The sequence below is a fragment of the Sinocyclocheilus anshuiensis genome, unplaced genomic scaffold, assembly GCF_001515605.1.
Source record: "Sinocyclocheilus anshuiensis isolate Anshui unplaced genomic scaffold, SAMN03320099.WGS_v1.1 scaffold804, whole genome shotgun sequence".
Lineage (NCBI taxonomy): Eukaryota > Metazoa > Chordata > Actinopteri > Cypriniformes > Cyprinidae > Sinocyclocheilus > Sinocyclocheilus anshuiensis.
The window spans coordinates 476,467-499,065 of record NW_015557098.1 but is presented as its reverse complement, the minus strand read 5'-3'; the positions used below and the strand labels follow the sequence as shown (position 1 = coordinate 499,065).

The 22,599-nt window shown below is 38.5% G+C and overlaps 1 protein-coding gene across 2 annotated transcripts in view; it reads left to right on the top strand.

The window, feature by feature from the left end:
- The window catches only part of gabbr1b (gamma-aminobutyric acid (GABA) B receptor, 1b), a 121,819-nt gene that overhangs the window by 67,881 nt on the left and 31,339 nt on the right, over positions 1–22,599 (top strand). For both annotated transcript variants that reach the window (XM_016472365.1, XM_016472364.1), the window contains exons 8-14: positions 3,399–3,533; positions 5,231–5,401; positions 8,494–8,595; positions 11,928–11,993; positions 12,114–12,305; positions 14,340–14,585; positions 15,010–15,073. In XM_016472365.1, the coding sequence (XP_016327851.1) occupies positions 3,399–3,533; positions 5,231–5,401; positions 8,494–8,595; positions 11,928–11,993; positions 12,114–12,305; positions 14,340–14,585; positions 15,010–15,073 (976 nt within the window). The remainder of the gene's footprint in view (positions 1–3,398; positions 3,534–5,230; positions 5,402–8,493; positions 8,596–11,927; positions 11,994–12,113; positions 12,306–14,339; positions 14,586–15,009; positions 15,074–22,599) is intronic.

Below are 22,599 nucleotides of genomic sequence, written 5' to 3'. Positions count from 1 at the left end.
CACCAGAGCAGTTAACATTTCACTCACTCACTAATTGGATGTTTGGATAATGTTAATTAATAATTATACACTATCGTAAGATATTCATAAGTCTCTTCTGCTTACTAAGACTGCATTTATTATAATTTGTTAAATATTATTACAATTTAAAATGGCTGTTTTCTATTTGAATATATTATAAAATTTAATTTATTTCTGCAATTTAAAGCTGAATTTTCAGCATCATTACTCCAGTCTTCAGTGTCACAGTGATCCATCAGAAATCATTCTAATGTGCTGATTTGCTGTTCAAGAAACATTTCTGATTATTATCAATGTTGAAAACTGTTGTGCTGCTTCATATTTTAGCAGGAACTGATACATTTTTCAGGATTCTTGGATGAATAGAAAGTTTAAAAGAACAGCATTTATTTGAAATAGAAATCTTTTGTAACATTATAAAAGTCTTTACTGCCACTTTTGATTAATGTGTATTAATGCTAATTAGATGAGAAATTATATTAGTATAATTTAAAGATCACAAAATAGTTTTGTAGTAACAATTTGTATTTTAATTAAATAAATGTGTTTTGTTTTCTGTGTAGTTAGAACCTTATATGATCAGTCAAATCTATCGTTAAATAAGGAAATGTTCCTCCTATCTTCAGGATAATCTTTTTTTTTTTTTTTTTTTTTTTCAGAAAAATTAGAATTCAGTTTTTGCAGTTGTTTTGATTTGGTGGAACCCAGGTGCTTTAAAAGAGCGAGGCTCACGCATGGCTTCCCTCAGGATTGGAAAGTCAGAGCAGGGAGGAGATTTAAAGCCCAAACAAAGTCTCCGTTCTGGGGATACGATTCTGCTGACGACCCCCAGGGAGTCTGGAGAGAGTCTGCTCAGGACTCTGGAGGACATGCCTGAAAACATTATGTACAATCATGCTCATTTTATTTACTTTATTAAAAAGAATGTGAATGCATGTGTCCACAATAGAGACAGCTGATGAAACTCTCTCACATAACTGTGTGGAGTGTCACATTAATTTCATGCTGTAATGTGGTGTTTGGGTTTTGTCATGTTCATGTTTTCCATGTCTTTTAGATAATGTATTGTATATTCATAGTTAACTTATTACACAGATTTTTTTTTGTTTACCTATAATAATATATAAACACGGGGATATGAAATATTGAATTGAGATTAATGTTTTGAAATCTTACCTGTTTATAAATCTATTATGAACAGTTGTAATGTGGTGTTTGGGTTTTGTCATTTTCATGTTTTCCATGTCTTTTATTTTGTAATTGTTTCCTGCTGTTTGTGTCATGCTTCCCTTGCCCTCATGTATTCATGCCATTGGTTCCTCTGTTCATTGTGTCATGGTCTGATTGGTTGTCTTAGTCATGTGTCTTGTTTCCCATTGGTTGATTCTTGTCATGTGAACCTTAGTGTTTGGTATAAGTAGCCCTCATGTTACCATTGTCTCTTGTCGTGTATTGATGTTGTAACCCGCTGTCGGTGAGTCAAGTCTGTTCATGCCACGTCAAGTCTGTTAATGTCAAGTCAAGTCTGTGTATGCCTCGTCAAGTCTGTGTATCTTGTTTGGATTATGTTTGGATTTAATAAACTGCACTTGGGTTCTTCACTACGCTCGCCTTCAGTGGACTGATTCGTTAAAGAATACACGAGCCCCACAATGAACCCAGCAGTTTCACGCCTCCTCTGCCTTCGTCAAGGAAACCGGGCCATAGAGGATTACGTGGAGGACTTTTGTGGACTTTGTCACCAGGTGGATTTTAATGACGTGACCCTCAAAGAAATTTTTCTTTTTGGTGTCGATGAACCCCTTCGTTCAAGTTTGCCAGGGGTAACTATTTGTTGGTCACTGGAATGTTATATTGAAGGGCCTGCTCACGTCACACCTGCCAAGCCAGAGCCTGCTCACATCATGCTGGTTACTCAGGAGATTCTTCACAATATGGCCGCCATTGAAGAGCTTCATTGCAAGATGGCCGCCACACAAGAGTCTCTTCACAAAATGGCCGCCCTTCTAGAGTCTCATCACGTCTCAACTGATCTTCCAGAGTCTCGTCACGACATTGCTGCCATTTCAGAGTCTGCTCACGTTAAGCCTGGGTCCCCGGGCCAAGATGGCCGCCACGCCTGGCTTGGGCCAAGACTGAAAGGTTTGATTGCTAGTGTGATGGACCCACCTCTGATGTCGGTGCGAGCTGCAGGCATCCCAGTGACGTCAGCGGTCTCAAGCCCCGCCACCTTAGAGGTCATGCCACACTCTGCCGCCCTTACTGTAATGGCGGTCGCCATTTTGAGCGTGTGGGCTGCTAGTGTTTGGTATAAGTAGCCCTCATGTTACCATTGTCTCTTGTCGTGTATTGATGTTGTAACCCGCTGTCGGTGAGTCAAGTCTGTTAATGTCAAGTCTGTTCATGCCTCGTCAAGTCTGTGTATCTTGTTTGGGTTATGTTTGGATTTTGGATTTCACCGTAAATAAAACTGCACTTGGGTTCTCACTACGCTCGCCTCCAGTGGACTGATTCGTTACACATGCTTTTCATAGGAAATCATTGTCATTCTGAAAAGAAAAGCAGTTTTACGCTAAAATGCTTCTGTTGTTGCAATTGGAGTAATTTAGCAGGATGTTTAGAAGAAATTAAAAGCATCGGGAGAGACAGAAATAGAGATGTGTCGGGGTAAGGAAGCAAGATTAGACTCCAATAAGTAAGGAGCAGTCAGCCGCCACAGGGTTCTGCCAATTGAATTTACGTGATTGCACCAATCAAGCCATGAATCATGTTAAACTCATGTTTGTTTTTATTCTTTTTAGCTTTTGCTCCTGTTTAAGCTTTTCTTTGTTCCCAAAACAACAAAAGCCCAGCTTTAGAAATGCTGGCTGTGCTCAAGGCCACTGGCTGCAACTCGGTTTGCTCTCAACACATGATCAATTGTGGCTTTAACCTACTTTTATCATTTAAATGAGATATTGATTTTTCATTGACAGTAATTTTAAGACAAATGGGGGGTGTGCTGATTGTCAACGTTGGGTTAAAGACTGATGAGAATCCACGTTTAGCAATCAAACAGTTTTTTTTTGGTCTGTGTGAGCAAATGCATGTGTCCTTGGAGGCTATTTTCTGTACAGTATGTATTTATTGCTTTATCTGTGTCTGCTCCTTTTTGTTCTGCTTTTCCATGCAGATTTATCTCTACTTAAGTGATTCAGTATGAAATGAAGTCTCTTTCCATATACTGTAGCAGCAAATACAGTGAATTTTTTATTTATTTTTTTGTCGAGGTGTGCAGTTTTGAGCATGGAGTGACAGGATGCCTCATGAATAGTGACAGCTGTGCTTCAAATCTGAATATAGATTATGTATTTAAGTGTTTTTCTCTCTGCTTTCAGTGTGATCCCGGTGAGGCCACAAAGCTGCTGTATGACCTGCTGTACACGGAGCCCATAAAGATCCTCCTGATGCCAGGTTGCAGCTCTGTGTCCACACTGGTGGCCGAAGCTGCGCGCATGTGGAACCTCATAGTGGTGAGTTCTCCTCTTCATCAGATCTCATTCGCTTTGAATGTTCACAGATGAGAGGAAAAACTCAAGGTTTATGAAAGTGATGACAAAATGTTCTTTTTCTGCAACAAACATTGGATTGTTCAGGCATCCACAAAAAATTTCAGACGGGAGTGAAAGCAATTTGATTTGATATAGTTTATACAGTACATTTAGGTACTGTAGAAATGAGGTGATTCAGGCTAGCGGTTAAATATCAAGGATCCAAAAAGTTATAGGTTTAATCCCAAAAGATGAGTATAAACGGATGTGAATGCACAGATTTCAACAAGGATTGTTTGTTGCAAGGATATAGAGAAAATACACAAGACAAACGAAAGTGAAATTAATTATAGTGTGTCCCACTTTCGTTTGTTTTGGGAAATGCCAGTTTAAGAGTTTCTTTTAATTTAGAATACGTGTTTGTTCATTATTTGAACTCTTGGAGATTATGTGAATGCATGCATAAATGTATAAAATTATACCTAAAAACATATACAGTACACTACCATTCAAACGTTTGGGGTCAGTAAGATTTTTTTTCTTGAAAGAATGCATTATTGTGAAAAATGAAAACGTAGTTTTTTTTTAAATCTCATTTTATTGAACTTAAGCCAATCACTGACTTACGATCCACAGCGATTCATTAAGTTGAGTTTGTCAGTCCTTCTGAGGTAAAGAGGCCGATCTGACAGGATTTATATGAATTATATGTACTCAACAGAGGGCAGAATTAATTACAATACTTAAAAAACACATATTATGTGTTTAGAATTAATCACACTAAACTGACATGATAATTTGACACAGATAAAAAAAAAAAACACTAAAGAGGTGAACATACCCATATTCACCAGCATTTAGTTTTTATGGCTTCTGTATGATTCTGTACATCACAAACTGAACTCTCCAACAGGTCTAATCACTGAAAAGGTTATACCACAGTGACGATGAGCTATCTAAATGCATTCCCATTTCAGAACATGCGGCACTTCGTTCAAATACCCAAAATCAGTGAAATGGCTTCTAGACATTTTGGATCAGATATTTGTCATTTTATTTTGCTTTTGGCTCGTCTTTGAAGTGCACTCCCACTGCCTCGTCTTCCATTTTTCTTTTTTTTTTTTTTATCAGTCTCTTTATTTTTCATGCTCTGCTCTATTTTTATATCTGTTGAGAGCTTTTTCTCTTCACATATGAGTTTTGACCTATATATCCCCCTGCTGGCCTTGAAACCCACCCCCTCAGCAGACCTGTCACTCAACCGCATCTCACCGCATCTGTGAATGACATTGAGTTATTGGCAAAATATTTATAAACCCTCTGCTGTCATCTGATTTGACTGCTTGATTAACATAAAACAGGAAATTTTAAACCTCTTTTTTTCTTTCATTTTACACCTGTGTTTCGGATTTTAACTTTTTATCACAGCTTTGCACACTTGTCTCACACACTACATCCCCCGATGTTAAATAAAGCTGTTCCGAGTGAACTGTGATCAACCTAACAGGAGATAATTTAGTCCCTTGGGTACTGGTTTTCCTACAGGTGATTTTATCGCACATTTTTCTTCACTAGCTTGTTTCTAATTTTCCTTCGAAGGTCTCAGTGTCTGTACTGTGGGTATGTGTGAATGTATTTCTAGTGCTTATTTCTCATGAACCATTGATATTTGCTTGCAGTTATCCTATGGATCCAGTTCACCAGCACTCTCCAACCGTCAGCGTTTCCCCACCTTCTTCCGCACGCACCCCTCAGCCACATTGCACAACCCCACCCGCGTGCAGCTCTTCCAGAAGTGGAAGTGGACCAAGATCGCCACCATCCAGCAGACCACCGAAGTCTTCACCTCTGTGAGTGAGATGTTTACAAGTACAGATGTTTTAAAATCAGTAATCATGCACCGAAAAGCTTGCGGACTGTTGCACAACCAGTAGAAATTCATTGTCTTTTGATCAGTGTTCAGGAGGAGGTGTAACACCATGTCCTAACCAGCTGCGTATTGTGTTGGTCACATGTTTATTGTCCCTTGTGTTGGGTAGCCCCGCCCACACTTAAACCCCATTGGTCCAAAGTCCTGCTCCACATATGTATGCATACAGTTATGCAAGTGTTATTAAAGCATGAAATGACTTTCAAAACCCAGTTAACTTCTATAATGTGACTAATTTTAAATGTAAGTGTATTTCCAAGTGATCAGCAGATTCAGTGAGGACAAAAATGTAGGGCATGACTTTATTTCTTCCAATGAAAATTCACTGGATCATGACAGGTCGGCATTTCATTTCAGAGTTTGCACTTATTATTGTGGTTGAAAAAATAGGCAGCCTTTATGATGTCAGCAAAAAATAGAAAATTGTTTCAGAGCTGGATTATTGCATTTTAATGTTACATTATGACAACATTTTCTTCTTTGGAAACGATTCACCGTTTCTTATTGCAAAATCCATTTACATCGATCTTGACCTAAAATATGACTTTTAAATCGTGAATTGATTTAGTTGGCCAATAATCAATCGAAAATGCTAAAACAGTTGTAGGAATCATAATGTATTAAAGTAGTACTGTACAATATATAAAATAAGCACGTATTAAATAAATGTAATTGTTGCATTTAAAGCGCACCTATTATGCCCTTTTTTTACAAGTCTCAGTTGTCCCCAGAATGTGTCTGTGAAGTTCCAGCTCCCCCTTTCCAGAATAGGGCTGAGCCTTTACAGCTTGTGCCTCGGATAACATCTGTTTGGTTTAGATTATCATGTGTATCGTGCCGAAAGTGTATTTGCATGCGTTTTAAAGCCATATCAGTGCAAACTTCTGATAAAGGGTTTTCTGAGCGCACACATCCGAAGCATGCGCACAGAAAGCGGCTGTCACACAGAATGTGAGTACTAAACTAAGTTCTCTTTCATGTCTTATAGCGCTTAAACTGACAAATACACATAAGTTTGTCAAACACACACGTAAATTACATAAACACAGTCGGTTATGTCTGTGAACATAAACAGCTGGGAAAGAAATCACATGTTTATAGTAGATCTATATATTAAGTAACAGCAGCGTAATATATAGTACCTACTGCTGTCTACACTGTTATATGACCCAAGCAATAAAATAAAAACAGAAAATCACTCACTGCTCTTGACTGAATAACTTATGTAGCTTTAATAAGACATTACTTACTTGAATGTTGCTTTTAAATGCTCTAGCGTGAAGATAAACTTGGTGGATGGTGTGCAGCTCACTCAGGGCGGGATCTATGCTAACAGGGCAGTGTCCGTCAACAGTTGTGAGCGGGGCCAGTAAAATGTGGCGTCACTTTGTAGAGTTTCTGCAAACGGTTTGTTCTGAGACACTGCTTATGATTTATGGGGATTAAAAAAAAATTAGTGGGAGTATTTTTGTCATTATAGGGTGGTTGTGTACACACTGCCAACACATATTTATGTTCAAACACCATGTAAAACTATATTTTGCATAATAGGTGACCTTTAATATTGACAGTGGAGCAATGTTCTTGAGCGCCATGGGTGCATACACTCTCTGTTTCATCCGTAACTCCCTGAATTTTTTTCCAAACAGCTTTTCAAGGCTTCTGATCATATTTCACAGCTGCCACCTTATTTACATGACCTCAACTGAAATAAAATGCTTTCATTGCATGGAAACTTCTGCATTATTTTCTCTAAGATAAAAAATGTTACTTGTATCATTGTTCAATTGGTGAATTTTTGTGCAGAAAACATTTAAGTTTAAAGTCAGTTGATATTGCTCAAAAAAACTCACTTATTAATCCTGAAGACATTGATTAGCTTGTTCAGGTGTGTTTGATTAGGGTTGGAGCTGAACTCTGCCGGACTGTGGCTCTCTAGAACCGAACTTGCCTAACCCTGGTATAGGCGAATTAATATGAATATGCAAATTAGTCCCCGCCTCCATTTAGTCGCATCAGCTTGGACCTACTCCACTTGCACTCGGTTACCTAAAGTAATAAACGCTACACAATGGCAAGTGGCAATATTAGATTAATTCAGTCATATATGTTTGAACCAGAAACTGATTTCTTTAAAGACCACAGGGGGTCTTTAAAGAATCCTATACATGCATATAAACAAATTGAGTGGTTATTAAATGAACCAAATATTTTTGTAATTGATTCAGATAAATGAAATTGTGTATCAAATCAAATTAAATCATTCTGAATGAGCAAAAAACAGTTTTTGAATCAAATTGAAACCCACCACACATTGAAACCGCCCTACTTCTGGCTAATGTGATCTGATTATAGCATTTTCTTTTGACAAGAAAGGATCTATTTTGATTTAGGTTAACATCTTGGCTAGATTTTATCGCATTACACACAGTATTTTTTCTTCTAGTGTGGACAGACACCATCCTTGTAAAACACTATGCAGTGAATGCCTGATGTCTAGATATATAGTCATGCAACTCAGACAGGCTATATTTTACGTAACTGAGGGTTTGAGAAGCACTTGCTTTACTTCAGGGTATAGCATGTTGTTTTGTATGCTATCTATGTAGGTAAAATGAATCTGTGTGCTGTAGAAGACAACATCTTGGATGTGGGATTGTGGGCTGTATCTCGGCTCAGTTTCTTTGTTTCCTCCTGCAGCCTGAGGTTATACAGACTGTATTAAAATTTACACGCTTGTTTTATTGGTACACGCAGGACAGTAAACAGTAAACAAGTCCCAACAAAATAAATGTAATCTGCCAGTCTCTTTCTAATTTTCTTTCTTCCCTCATTTTCTTTCTCCATGCTTGTCTTATCTCTGCCTTTCTGCCGCAATAATATACTTTCCCGTCTCTTGCTTTTTCACCTCCCGTCTATCTGCAGATGTTTTTCTCATCTCTATGCTCTTTACTTTCCCTCGCTCTCTTTCTCTGTTCTCCTTTAATCTCGTTCTTTCTCTGTCTTTCTCAGACTCTGGATGATCTAGAGCAGAGGGTGAAGGAGGCAGGCATTGAGATCAGCGTGAGGCAAAGTTTCCTCACGGATCCTGCTGTGGCCGTCAAGAACCTCAAGGTGCTTTCACTTTTACTCATTTCGTTTATGACCTCACTGCCATGGCGGAGTACAGGTGTTGCTGTCAGTGCCGCATTAGAGAATCGCACAATTCTCAGACAGATGCCAAACATACACTTAATATTTAGTAATATCATCAGTTTGACTGCATTGACACTATTGGATGAGAACAAAACAAAACTGAACTGAGCTAAATAATGGCACTATTGTCTTCCGCTTTATAGCTGAATCGAATTTGTTCAGAATTGATGAATATTGCAGCATTGATACTGTTATTGAACTGAACTGAATCAACATTGAACTGCCCCTACTGTCTTTAGTAGAGCTGCTTATCATTGAATAAAACTTTTTCCATAATAGATGAAATCTCACGAAAACACGTCCAAGGTCACATTTCACCACAAAATCAGATGAATAAAACCAAAAAAATTATATTAACGCATAATTAGGTCATAGTTTTTAAGCCTGTTTTTAAGATCGTGGCATTATTTGCATGACACACTTCCAGATGTTTAAGTTGTATTTTTTTTTAATTATTATTCTATAGTATTACAGTATCATTTTCCTCACGGTCTGTTTCTCATGTTGTCACCTCTGATACAGACAGTCTTTTCTCTGAGGCCTTCTCTTCTCTGTCTGAAAGTGTGTTAAAACTTCCTGACTCAGATCTTGTAATAGAAGAGATGATAACTATTTTTAATAATGCCTGCTCTTGTGTTTTAGATTCTGTTGCTCCTTTTAAAGTTTCAAAACCCAAACGAAGGTCAGAACCTTGGATAAATAGTAATATACGAGTTCTCAGACAGGAATGTCAGAAAGCTGAGCGCAAATGGAAGAAAGACAAACTGCAAGTGTCTTATGAACTCTTGGAAAAACACTCTTTGCAAAAACTGAATATCTTTCTGAATTAATATCTAAAAATTCACACAATCCAAAAATTCTGTTTAATACGTTAAATACTATTTTTTTTTTTTTTCTCCTGCTAAACACTTCTGGTCTGGACAGTACTCCAGAGACCTGTGCAGCATTCCTACATTCTTTTATGGGAAAGGTGGACGCCATACGGTCTACTGTTACAATGTGCAGTCATGACCCCTCTGAACCACTCACTTGTCATGCTTTTTTTGAACGGTTTGAACCAATATCCCTTTCTGAGCTTGGCGATAGAGTTCACAAGATTAAGCCTACCACTTCTCCTGTTGGTGTTATCCCCACCCAGCTCTTTAGAGAGGTCCTGGATACTATCAGCCCTAGTGTACTGGCTATTATAAACAGATCCTTAGACAGTGGCGGTGTTCCTATATGCCTCAAACAAGCAGTGATCACGTCTCTTCTTAAGAAGCCAAATTTAGACACAACCAACCCTATTTTGAGAAAATTGAGAGAAAATTGTTTTAAATCAGTTATCTTCATTTGTCTCACAAAACAATATTTTAGATAAATTTCAGTCTGGTTTTAGAGCCGACCATAGCACCGAGTCTGCACTGCTGAAGGTGCCGAACGATCTACTCCTTGCTTTGGACTCCGGTAAATCTGCTATTTTAATGCTACTTGATCTTAGTTCTGCATTTGATTCAGTTGATCATGCTACCCTTCTTAATCGTCTAAGGGATGAAGTTGGCATTAGGGGCACGGCACTGGATTGGTTCTCATCATACCTCTCCGATAGATCAGCTAAGGTGATGATTGGACACTCGTCCTCTCCTTCTGCACCGCTCACCTATGGGGTACCTCAGGGGTCCCTCTTGGGGCCTGTCTTATTTTGTTTGTATATGCTCCCCTTGGGTTCGATCATGAGGAAATATAATATTTCATATCATTGTTATGCTGACGATACTCAGATCTACATTCCTCTCAACTCTGATCACTCTTATTCTGACCTTTTTAATTGCTTTGAAGATATTAAAGGCTGGACTGGCAGAAACTTTCTCCAACTAAATGAGAGCAAAACCGAGATTGTTGTCTTTGGACCCCCAGGTGCTGTCTCTGATATCACTATTTATCTAGATTCTATGTCATCAAACATTCATCCTTTTGCTAAAAGCTTAGGTGTGATTTTTGACACTGATCTGAATTTTGAAAAACAGATATACCTCGCTCTCGCTTGAAATTTAAGGGGGATCGGGCTTTTTCTGTAGCCGGTCCTCGACTATGGAACAGCATACCTCTGGACATTAGATCTGCGCCTTCCCTTCCTGTTTTTAAATCCCGCCTGAAGACTTATCTGTATTCCTTGGCTTTTGGATGAAATATATGTTAATGTGTTTTTGTATTGATTATGTGTTTTTGAGTCATTTCTTTTTATTCTCTTAATCTCTATATTTACTTTATTTGTATATGTACAGCACGTTGGCATACACTAGCTGTTTTTAAATGTGCTATATAAATAAACTGACCTTGACCTTGACCTATTATAGTAATGCCATAATACAATGATTTTTTTTAATACATAAGACAACATTTATTCCCCAATAAATATTAACACCTATAAATTTATAACCTGCCTCCTCAAAAATATTACGTTTTTTTTATAAATAAGTAATAAACATAAACAAACAAAACTTAAACAAAAAATATATATTCTTTAATATTAAATAACAACATAGTATGTCATATAGTGATTTGATTTATTTAAACAACAAATACTAGTATAACAAAATATTTTTGTTATTTTTTTGTTTGTTTATTTGTACAGGGACGATTCACTAAATGTATTTATGTATTTTACAGTCTTAGCTTATAGCTAAATTTCAACTGTATGAATATTTGGGGGAAATGTGTTTAGGAAACTGTGTTTTCTTTAAGCAAAATTTATTTATTTAGGTTTTTGTTGCTTTTAAGATTCCCCCAAAAACAGACACACACACACCTTTATTGCTATCTCTGGGTCTGTCATGCCAAAGGACATCATTGAAGTCCGGGAGTAAAATACAACAGTGTGGAGATCTGATCTCGTTCTTGAGGAGAATCATTTTAATTGGAACATGGGTCAGATGATCTGTTTCCCCCCAGCCCTACCGCCTCCTCATCCTGCTATCTCTAGTGACGGCTGGGCCCCTGGCTGCCTGTTTAGCAAAGGCCTGCCATGTGTGCTGCCCTAGTTTTGGTGCACAAGATTAATGGAGCACCACCAGAGGAATATAGCACACCGCTGAGAGGGGAAAGTACCACTGATTGGACTGCTTGTCCAAACCAAAATTACTGCAGCGTTATGCATAGTAGCACTCTCAAATACTCAAAGGAACCTCCCTCTGATGCTAATTCACTGACTATTGCAAATTGTTGCATTCATTTCTTTATTCTAATCATCAATTCTCGCTCTGCTCCTGCAGCGGCAAGATGCTCGCATCATTGTGGGACTGTTTTACGAAACGGAAGCCAGGAAAGTGTTTTGTGAGGTCAGTAATCAGCCATCCAGCTGAGCATTATTAATCTTTTTCAATGTCAAAGGGGAAACATGGTGTTTCTGTTCATTTTTCATTCCCTAAGCCGACCTGTTTCACACAACCCAACTGCAGGTCTATAAGGAGAAGCTGTATGGGAAAAAGTATGTGTGGTTTCTGATTGGCTGGTATGCTGACAACTGGTTCAAAATCAAAGACCCATCCATCAACTGCACTGTGGAGCAGATGACAGAAGCTGTGGAGGGTCATGTGACCACTGAGATAGTCATGCTCAATCCGGAGACAGTGCGAGGGGCCTCTAACCTGGTGAGTGGGCCTGAATAATCTTTTTTTTCCTGATTCCTAATTATAACAATTTCTCAGTTTGTGTTCCGTGGCCAGGCCCAGACTGTGCTGCATTTGTGCTGTGGACTAGAATGGTATCTCAATTCAAGTCAGAATTGTGAGTTTATATTTTATAATTTCGAATTTATAAAGTTATAAAGTCAGAATTGTGATATATACATTTGCAGTTGTAGGAAAATGTCAGATTTGTGGAATATAATTTTTACTTTTTTTTTTTTAATTGTGAGATATAAACTCAGAATTGTGAGGAAAAAGTCAGAATTGTGAAATAAAAAGTTGCAAATACCTTTTTTTTTTTAATCCCATGGCAGAACCAGACTTCCAAAGGAACTCAAGCCATATCTATCTATAGAGCAGAATATAATATAATATATTGTATATATATGTGTGTGTATATATATATATATATATATATATATATATTAACAGTTGGGTGGGCTTTTTTGACTTGAGATAGTAAGCAACCACCTAGCAACTGGATTTTGAAGCTCCAAACAAACCTCATACAAAGTCTGTAAATTGTCTATACAGTCCAGAAATATTAAAGAAATCATATAGCAACAGACTAGCTTTTACATTCCACTCCACCACTAAAAACACCTTAACTGCATAGAATACATTAAGAACCCCCTAGCAGCTGCACAGCAACATGCTTACAGTCACAAGAAATACTTCTTAAAAAAAATCGTTATTAGTTAATATTGTGTAGAATAAGTGTTTCAGCTTTTTCTGTATTTCTGTATTTTCTCTTATTTGGAATCAGTGAATTACTGTATATTCTGTGTCTGTTGGCCATCAGCCACCCTGCTCTCCACATGCCCTCATCGGCCATTGAAAAACCCATAATGACTGTCCACCAGTGCCCCGTATGTTCCCATATGCTGCGCGCTTTTCAATAACATCTTCATCAGATTAGCACGGCGTACACAAGCTTCATTCTGCTTAACTAACTCCATTAGTTAACTAACTCCATTTCCCCACTGAGAATAGCCCTTAACCTACCGTCATATCTTTAGATGTGTATGCGCTATTCTCAGATCTGAAAACCCGAAGAGTCACGTAGGGGTCAGTGCGCTCAGGTCCAACTGCTGTCCCCCTGGGAGAGCTGGATGGACAGGTGTGAGCTCCAGGGGGTGCTGTCTGGAGCCCACCCAACTCCGGTGCTCTGTGCTGGGAATGGGCTCGACGCATATGTCCCTGCTGTTTTCCTGGATCCGGAGCAATCTGGGCATGTATCCAGACACCTATGCTTCACATCTGACGTAAAAAAAAAAACTGTCATGTTGGACAGGCCAATTTGTGATAAGATGGCCATGCTAAATTGGCTCAGCATCACCATAATTTGTTCCCCTCATCCTCGCTTTACCGTCCCTCACTTTGAGGGTGTAATTTTAAGAGAGCCAAAATGCTTCTTGACACGCAGTTTCTATCCGCACACATGCGCACACTTTCTCCACTGTCCATTTGCATCAAGCAATCACCAGATGCCCATCTGCAGCTTGGCTCATTTCCTAAAACGCACCTGTTTGAAGTGAGGAAGGTGCCTCAGCTGTTTCTATAAGGTGTGAAAAATGTCAAGGAAATCGGTTTTCATATGCCGCCGCAATAAGAGCGTGCCAACTCTATTTATTTTCCCAGTACCCCCTTAATGACATGGAACATCTTCAGAGTGTGTGTGAAAGCGGGAGTTTATTTTTGGCGCTTCAGGTCCTGGTGTGTGTGAATGAAGATTTCACACACAGGAGAAAAGTACCTCCGTCTATATGATGCACTCCCACGGTAATGAAATGTATTGTAACTTACCTTGACCCCTCTCTCGCATTTTTGCTGTCAGAAGTCTGGCACTTTTTTCAGTTCTGTGCTTTTGTAGCGACAGTGAAGCCATGCTTAAAATCCATCAAGCATAAGCTCTTGTTAGCGCACTAAGTTTATTCCAGGTGCGTATGCTTTCATATGCATGCCAGATGATACCGTACAACCTCTCTTTTGATCCAGACCTCACAGGAGTTTCTAGCACAGCTGATGTCCAAACTGGGTGGGAAGAATCCTGAGGAAACCGGAGGGTTTCAAGAAGCTCCTCTGGCGTATGATGCAGTTTGGGCCCTGGCTCTGGCTCTCAATAAGACAGTGGGGCCTTTGAAGGCGAAGGGACGGAGATTGGAAGATTTTAATTACAATAACAAGGACATTACTGCGGAGATCTACCGAGCCCTCAACACCAGCTCCTTCGAGGGGGTTTCGGTGAGTGACATCTTTGACTACATAAAGGTTCAGTAGTCAGTACCTATACATTTAATGATACTCAGTGATACACAATTGTGATACCACAGTAAAACTAATATGCTAACTAATGTTGTTATTGTAAATTAAATCTACAACAAAAAAACATTTTAGTTAACTGAAATAAGAGACGTGTGTGTGGTAAAATTACTAAATCTAAAACTGAAAAAAAAGATAAATAGAAATATTATAAAAATAAAATAATAAAATAGAAATATTACAAAAATAAGAACCAATAAAAATCTCATTTTAAACTAAAATTAAAATGAAAACTGAAAACATAAAAATAAAAGTTAATTCAATGAATACCATATAGATAATACTATACTAACATTTAAGAGAGCGATAGACACAGCAGTATAAAAATGTTTCCGTTCTCTTTCAGGGTCATGTGGTGTTTGACGCCCAGGGCTCCAGAATGGCATGGACCCTCATTGAACAGCTGCAAGGTGAGCAAAATAAAAAGTAATTTTATGATTTATTTCCCCTTGAGAACTATAAGGTACAGATATAATAAAGGGTAAATGAGAGTGAGTGTGGACAGCAGGTGTAGCCTGTATTAGAGGTCTGCAAGCCCGTCGGGTCCCGATATAGCCTACGCAACGCACATACACACGCATTAGCATATAGGTGACAGTTGACCATGCAGAGCATCAGGGAGAAGTTGGAGCGTGGGGAGTTACTAAAAGTTCCCTATGCTTCAGAAAAGCTGTATTTTGGAAGAGTCTTGATTTGATTACCACGGCAAACAGTGAGTCAATTGGTCATGGGCGGTACAGAATCTGCAAACATATCCTTGCACATGACAGCAAAAAACGCACGCAATAGGCTAAAGCGTGCCGCAAAGCCCCAACAAAAGTAATTACCTTGAATGTGTCGGGGGGGAAATAATGAGATATTTGAATTATTTATTAATAAATTAGTGTTTTCTGAGTCCGTGTCGCAAAGATGAAGACGACGATCCTGATCCTGAGAAATGCATCTTTACGGATTGTATAAAATCCGTAAAAAGAATTTTTGTTTTTGATTCGAATTATTATTTCGTTTTAAAGTAGTAATTTTAAAGCTTTCTATAGATATATTTAGCAAGTTTTTGAGGCAAGTATTCGCTGAGTTTCGGTTCATCATTGTGAAGCGCTCCTGGCCGAAATTGCAGAAAGCACATCCTGTATGTATCCTTTATTTTATAAAAGCACAACGCTTTGTTGATATTGTGAGTGCACACAAATAAAAGTAGACCCTTTACAGTTCCGCGTGATGTATTACTCTTACCTTTATGAACAATAATTACGGCATATTTGAAGTTGTTTCTGTGATGAGAGGGGCGGGGCCGAGAACCATGGGAACAGAGCAAGGCCGGTGGAGTAAATGCTAATGCACGACACCTGCGCCACTCACCGGTCTCGAGTCCCACGGTGGAGCTCCGGAAGGATAAAAGCGCTCCATTCCCACGGCTCTCGGCCCCGCCCCTCTCGTCACAGTTTCCAATGCAAGTGATCACGCCGGCTCCTCCATGTCCTGTAAAGCGCGCTTTAGCTCTCCGCACAAACGATTAGATATGCATCTAATAGCGCACATTTATATAGGTAAAACATTTAAACTAACATTGTAATATGCTTGAACTGTTTTATATCTATAGATTTAACCAATAGCAAGTCAATTGATCAAACATAGGCTATGATCAACTCACTGTCTGCCGCTGGCCGCTTGGTCGTTACTTTAAAAAACAAAAACTTACATTTAACGAACAAAGAAATGCTCCAAACGTTTTTCTAAATTAACTTAATAAAAAAACGAAACGAAATATAATCACTTTGACATTACATACAAAACTGAACTATTTTAATATAGCTGAAACAGTAGTATAAGCTGTTTTGGGAGAAGGGGAAAAAAAAGACGGGCTCGGGCCAGGGCCGAGCTAGGGCCTATATTTGAGGCCCGTGCAGGGCTCTAGCCTGTATGCATGGTTGCTTCTGCTCCGTTTTAAAATGATGAACGACTCTGCGATCAGTGTTCTCGCTCCATTTGGAGAGTGGCACAGGTGTCAGGTAAAACAGTTTTTCCTGGGTTCAAAAGCTTCAGAGCTGTAATCATTTTGCCAAAGCCAGAGAAACGACGCTTGAATTGTTTTTAGCTCAGTATCATTTTATTCATAGCTCTCATGCACTCTCAAAAAATGATTGAAGAGAAATTACATGTGCATGAAAACTTAATACAATTCACTGAATATTTCAGTAGATGTGGTGGTTCAGAAGAAGCCACTCTCGTATCCATGCTAAATTAGTTTTTCTTAAACCCATTCGTTATTACTGTTAAGATCCATCATTTTGGGACATAGGTTTGGAAAAAAATATATATGTACATATTTGGATATCTATTCTTAGTGGTGCACTTAGTATTTCTTTCTTTCATTTCTTTCTTTTTTTTTTCTTTTCATTGTCTGATAGAACATTGGTCTTTATACAGACACCAGATGCAGGGCCATGGAAAAGCAATAGCAAAATAGGTGTATTTGTCACTCATGATTCACCTTTAAAAGAGTCTAATGATGGGATGAACTGTGATATAGTGAATAGTACTCAGTTGTTAATGTGATCTTAACATGGAACCACTCTTTAAAACTGTTTCTAGGTCACTTATATGACTGGAGTCTTCATCTCGTAGGAGCTTGTATCGTTTTGATCATATTTTTCAAAAGAGCCATGGATTTCTTTAGGTGTAAAACTTAGGTGTTAAAGTAGAGAAATGCACCCTGAACAACAAGTAAGAATTCAAAACAGAGTAAAAAGAAGTGAGATGTAATAGTCTTCTGTGGAAAAATACCTGCTCCAATGTACTTGTGGCAGAAGTGGCTTGTTGTAGGAGTTTTAAGTGTATCTGTGCCCTACATTAACAAATCACTGCTTTATATTCCATGCAGAACTCTTGACTTTGTGCTTTTTTATATGTACAGTCTGTTTCAAGTCCCCCCACACCACTTCTATGAGGTTGAGGTCTTGGATTTCAATCGATAGCCCAGCATTTAATCTTTTTTGAGACTATTTTTGTGGTTTTGCTTGAGGGTTTTGAGTTATTTTATTGCATGGTCTGCTTTGTACATGTCTACATTTCAGCTTTAGCTTTTTGACAGACTGTCTCATGTGGATTAGTCCTCTGGTACAACGTGGGGATTCGTGGTTTACCCTATGATGCCAAGCTGACAGGGCCTGAGGCAGAAAATAACCCCAAAACAATAAAGCTTCCACCAGCACACTTTACAGTTGCTGCTACTGTCTTTTTTTATCAAAGCAGTCAAAGCACTTTTTGGTCTCCACATGTCTGTCATTGTGGCCAAGCGGCTCTACATTTGTCTCATCTGTCTAGGACATATTGTTCTATTAGTTTTGATTCATAACTGTTTGTAGACCTGTATTAAAAATTAAAATGTCTTATTTGCATAAGTAATCAGGACCTTTTCTATGATATTAAAATTGAGTTCCTGATGAAACTACCTCAGGCTTACAAGGCACCTTAATATCATGTCTAAGGATCTTATCGAAACAAATTTGATTTCAGTTTACATCTTCTTTATATCCTTTTAATGAAGTTAGATTGTTTTAATATATGAATTATATTATTATTAATAAATGTTAATAATGACAATTGAAATCATTTAAAGTCATGCTGCAGCCCTCTTTTTGCTGAGGCCACCCCTCGCGGTTGAAACCGCTGATCTAGAACAAATTCAAGGAAGTTTTAAACATAACCAAGAAAATATTTAATCTCTAAAATGTTATTTCTAAGTTGAAATTGCATCATATGTTGAAACATTGGGAATTTAGAAATCATTTTACTCCTTAAGATGACATTTTTATTCTTTCCGCCAGCCGCCAAGCCTTGTGCACAGATATGGGATATCAAAGAAGGAATACATATATTCTGCCTTCAAAAGCCAACTAGATGAAAGCATCTTAGTAGATGGGATGTTATGCAAAAATTGGATTCAGACATGCCTGGCTGCCTTCTTACCTGGCAGCATTTTTTAGCCTGCGATTTACCACATTCCTGTGTGTGCAGGTCTGATGGTGAGGTGAGGTGCCTGAATTAAACCAGTTTCCTCAGGAGGTGTTCTCATGCATGAAACTGGGCAGTAGCACAGCTGCCTTCGGGCAAAAGTCTATAAAAAAGTCCCAGAGTTCACAGTGCATGACAGAGCAAAACCTGCACCAGATTCAAATATCTCTCCATAAGCCTCTGATACAGAGTTGTGTCAGTGTATAAATGTGGATGCCAGTGTAAAAAAAGTGATGGTATTAAAGGTTCACAGGAGCACAGTGACCTCCATTATTGCTCAATGAAAGGTTTTGAAGCGGTTACAACTCTTCATGAATATGGCAGTTCGACCAGATTGGTCATTTGGCCTAGTCTGACAAAGGTCAGCCAGGTTAACAAGAATCCAAGGCCTCACTCACAGATATTTAGAGCTTTTTTGAGAATGTCAGTGTTGTGGGATTGAAAGTCTAACAAGGTAAGCATCATAAGAATGGCCGGTCAATTTCAAAACCATCTTTTGGAAAGAAACGTTTATACAACCAGCATCTGGAATACCAATGGAAGCCACATATTCCATGCAGCCTCATTTCCAGATTTAAATATTCCATTTGAACTTCACACACAATTCCAGACATGGTGACAGGAGCATCTCTTCCTTCATTTGCTTGTTAACCTCCTCGAGTGACAAGTGTATTGCGACTGCAACCTCAACTGTCGCACGCAGATTGGATCCTTTTCTCTCTCCTGTCGTTTGTTTTCGGTCTTTGTATTGGCATTGTTTCAGAAGCTGTCTTTTTGATCAGTGCGCCTGTGTTCCCCTGTTCAATCTGTCACATCTCTTTGTGTCTCTGCTGGTGCCCAGATCCTACGTCAATCGCTCTTTGTTTGACACAATAAAAAAATAGAACTACATTTGAACATTGTCTGAAGAAAATATGAATAGAACTCACTGCCACTCTGCTACAGTGTTTAAGTTGCAGTAGTCATTGCACTGCAACTGCTAAGGTGTTTGTGTGGTTTCTCGGTGTTTTTTTCCTGCACTCTAAAAAATGCTGGGTTAAATACAACCCAGTGCTGGGTAAAATGGGGACAAACCCAGCAATTAGGCTGTTTTGACCCAGCGGTTGGGTTAAATGTTTAACCCAACCTTCTGGGTAGTAACCCAACCGCTGGGTCAAAACAGCCCAATTGCTGGGTTTGTCCCTATTTTACCCAGTACTGGGTTGTATTTAACCCAGCATTTTTTAGAGTGTGGACTTAGTCAAAAAAGCCCACCATAATGTAAGTTGTGCTTGCCCATCAGAAGTCACCTTCACAATGCTAGAGTGATGTGGGTGGTTGTCAGGGTGTTGTTATGCTGTTGCTAGGTGTTTGCTAGAGCATTGATATGTTGCTATATACTGGTCCAAGTCAAAAGATTCCCCTAAAGTTGTGAGTAATGCTTGCCCATGCAAAGGTTTCTTTAATGGTGCTGGGTTAAAGTAGGGCGATTCCAGGGTGATGCTGTGGTGTTGCTAGGTGGTTGCTAAGGCATTGCTAGTTTTTTTTACTGGTCTAAGTCAGAGTCCACCAAAATTGTGAGTTATGCTTGCCCATGCAAAAATTACCTTCACAGTGCTAGGTAAGCGTATGAAGTTTCCAGGGTGTTGTTGTGCTGTTGCTAAGGTGTTGCTAGGTGGTTGCTAATTGGTTATTTAGTGTCTCAAATTAAGAGGGTTCTCCAAACTGTGAATGATGCTTGGTCATGCAGAAGTCACCTCCACAATGCCAATGAAGCTGGTTTCCAGGGTGTTGTTGTGCAGTTGCTAATGTGTTGCTATATTGTTGCTTAGGTTCCTAGATGTTCAAATTATGATGAGCAATATGTTTGCCAAAGAAAGCACCACTTGAAAAAGTGATTTTAATGGTCTTATTAGTGTTGTGAACGTTGAGTCCGTCGCTGGATGAAATAGGTTTCAGAATGAAACTGCAGAAAGATCTACAGCCAGAGACCAAAGCAAGCTTAGAGGATATTATCTAAATGGTGGAAATTACAGTCTTTTTAGGCATTTCTTCTCATGCCTGGATCATAAAGCGCTCCCAGAGCCTTTCTTTCTTCCTCTCTTTTCCCTCTTTTTCAAGTCTCCCAGGGGGGAGCCCAAGTTGACTGGAGTAATTACGCTTAATGATCACCTGATAATTATAATGGTTCTCACTTAAGCTAATTTCTCGTTGTGTTTGGGGGTGGAGGCCCTCAGAGCCTAGCACAGATCTCTGTTGCCCGCCAGTGTGTTTTGAGAAGGAGAGGGAGGGCGTGCATGAAAGAAAACAGAGAAATAGAGCAAGAGGGAGAGAACGTAACAGAAGATAAATTCCTCTGTCTTACGGTTCTCGCTCTAGCACTGCTGATACGGTGGTACGCAATTACAGCGTTCTCTATAAAGCTGATTGCCTGCTGGAATATAAGGATTGATGATAGATCTGTTTTCAGTCTGTTTGTCTAATCCAAGTGTTGTTTGGTCTCTAAAGGCTGCCCAAAATCGGATCCAGCCTCACCGTATTGATTTACAGCAATGTGTAGTGACATTTCTCTTTCCTTTGTTCCTCCCATAAAACTCTCCTTTTACATGTTTTCTGCTTCCCTGCATCTCTGAAAGTCAATGTGAAATCAAAATGGACCATTTACGTTTATAAAACATATTCCAGGTCTTTTTGTATATGATTTAAAATATATGTACTTTTTCCACATCTGAATGATTTTCTTCTTTTTTTTTTTGTTTTAGTTCACCTAAGCAGTGCAGACTAGTTAATGTTAACCAACAGCGAAATAACTATTTAGTCATTACTTTAGGCTACTGGAAACCTAGCTTTTATAAAACCTTGCCAGTTTAATGCTCATTAATTTGAATGTTAGAAAAGGTTACAGCAATAATAGTAAATGATAGATTTTAAAAAGAAGCTAAATACAGATCTTGACCCTCAGCCTCTTCAGAAGTGGGTGGAATTGGGAATCAAGAACTGATTCTTTTTTGGATTTACATCTTTTTTTTTTTTTTTTTACAAAAAAATTCATGTTTTTTTAATAACGTTTGTGGACCTTCCACTTTCAATTGCATGTAATAAAAAAGAAGCAATAAATAAAGACAATAAATAAACGGCTTTCTATTGAGTTGCACATGACAACAATCATTCAGCACGACCAGTGTAGTCTGATTCACAAACAAATGATTCATGACTTTGAGTCGGTCAGAAATACTCACAAATCAGACTCAAACAGGTAAGTTATTGTTTTGAAACTCCACTTGTCAGAAAAGTTTTAAACGACTGACTCAGACACCGATCCACAAATCTGACTCAGAATTAAGAGAACAGTGAAGCCTTGTTCACACTGACAGCATGGTCATGATGACTTTAAAATTTTCATTTAATCATCCTCATGTCAAACCCATAAGACTGTCATTCATCTTCAAAACACAAATTAAGATATTATTCGCTCATAATTTTTGTCTATTCATTGAAAGGCCACACAACCAACATTTTCAAGCTTCAAAAAGTTCATAAAGAGGTTGTGACAGTAATTCATATGAATCAAGCGGTTTAATCCAAGTTTTGTAAATAGACACGATCGCTTTATATGATGAACAGATTTAGTTTAGTCTTTTAAAACTTGATCAAAACCCATACATAGAGGACATCATCTATGGTAAAGAGAAGCTCAAGGAAATGTCAAGGGTCATGGTGACAGTAAAAAAAATAAATAAAGATGGAAGGGGGGGAAAATTATTGCGTTCCGTTGCAAAACTTCTGCACTCACTTGCAAAAGTATTGTGAACGAAAGAACTTTGCACACAAAACTTTTTTGATAGAAATAATGTGAGGTAAGAATAAAAATGCAAAGTTTCTCGGGGGAACACAATGCTTTTTTGAGTGAACACAAAAGCATTAAAATATATTTTCCCTCCAA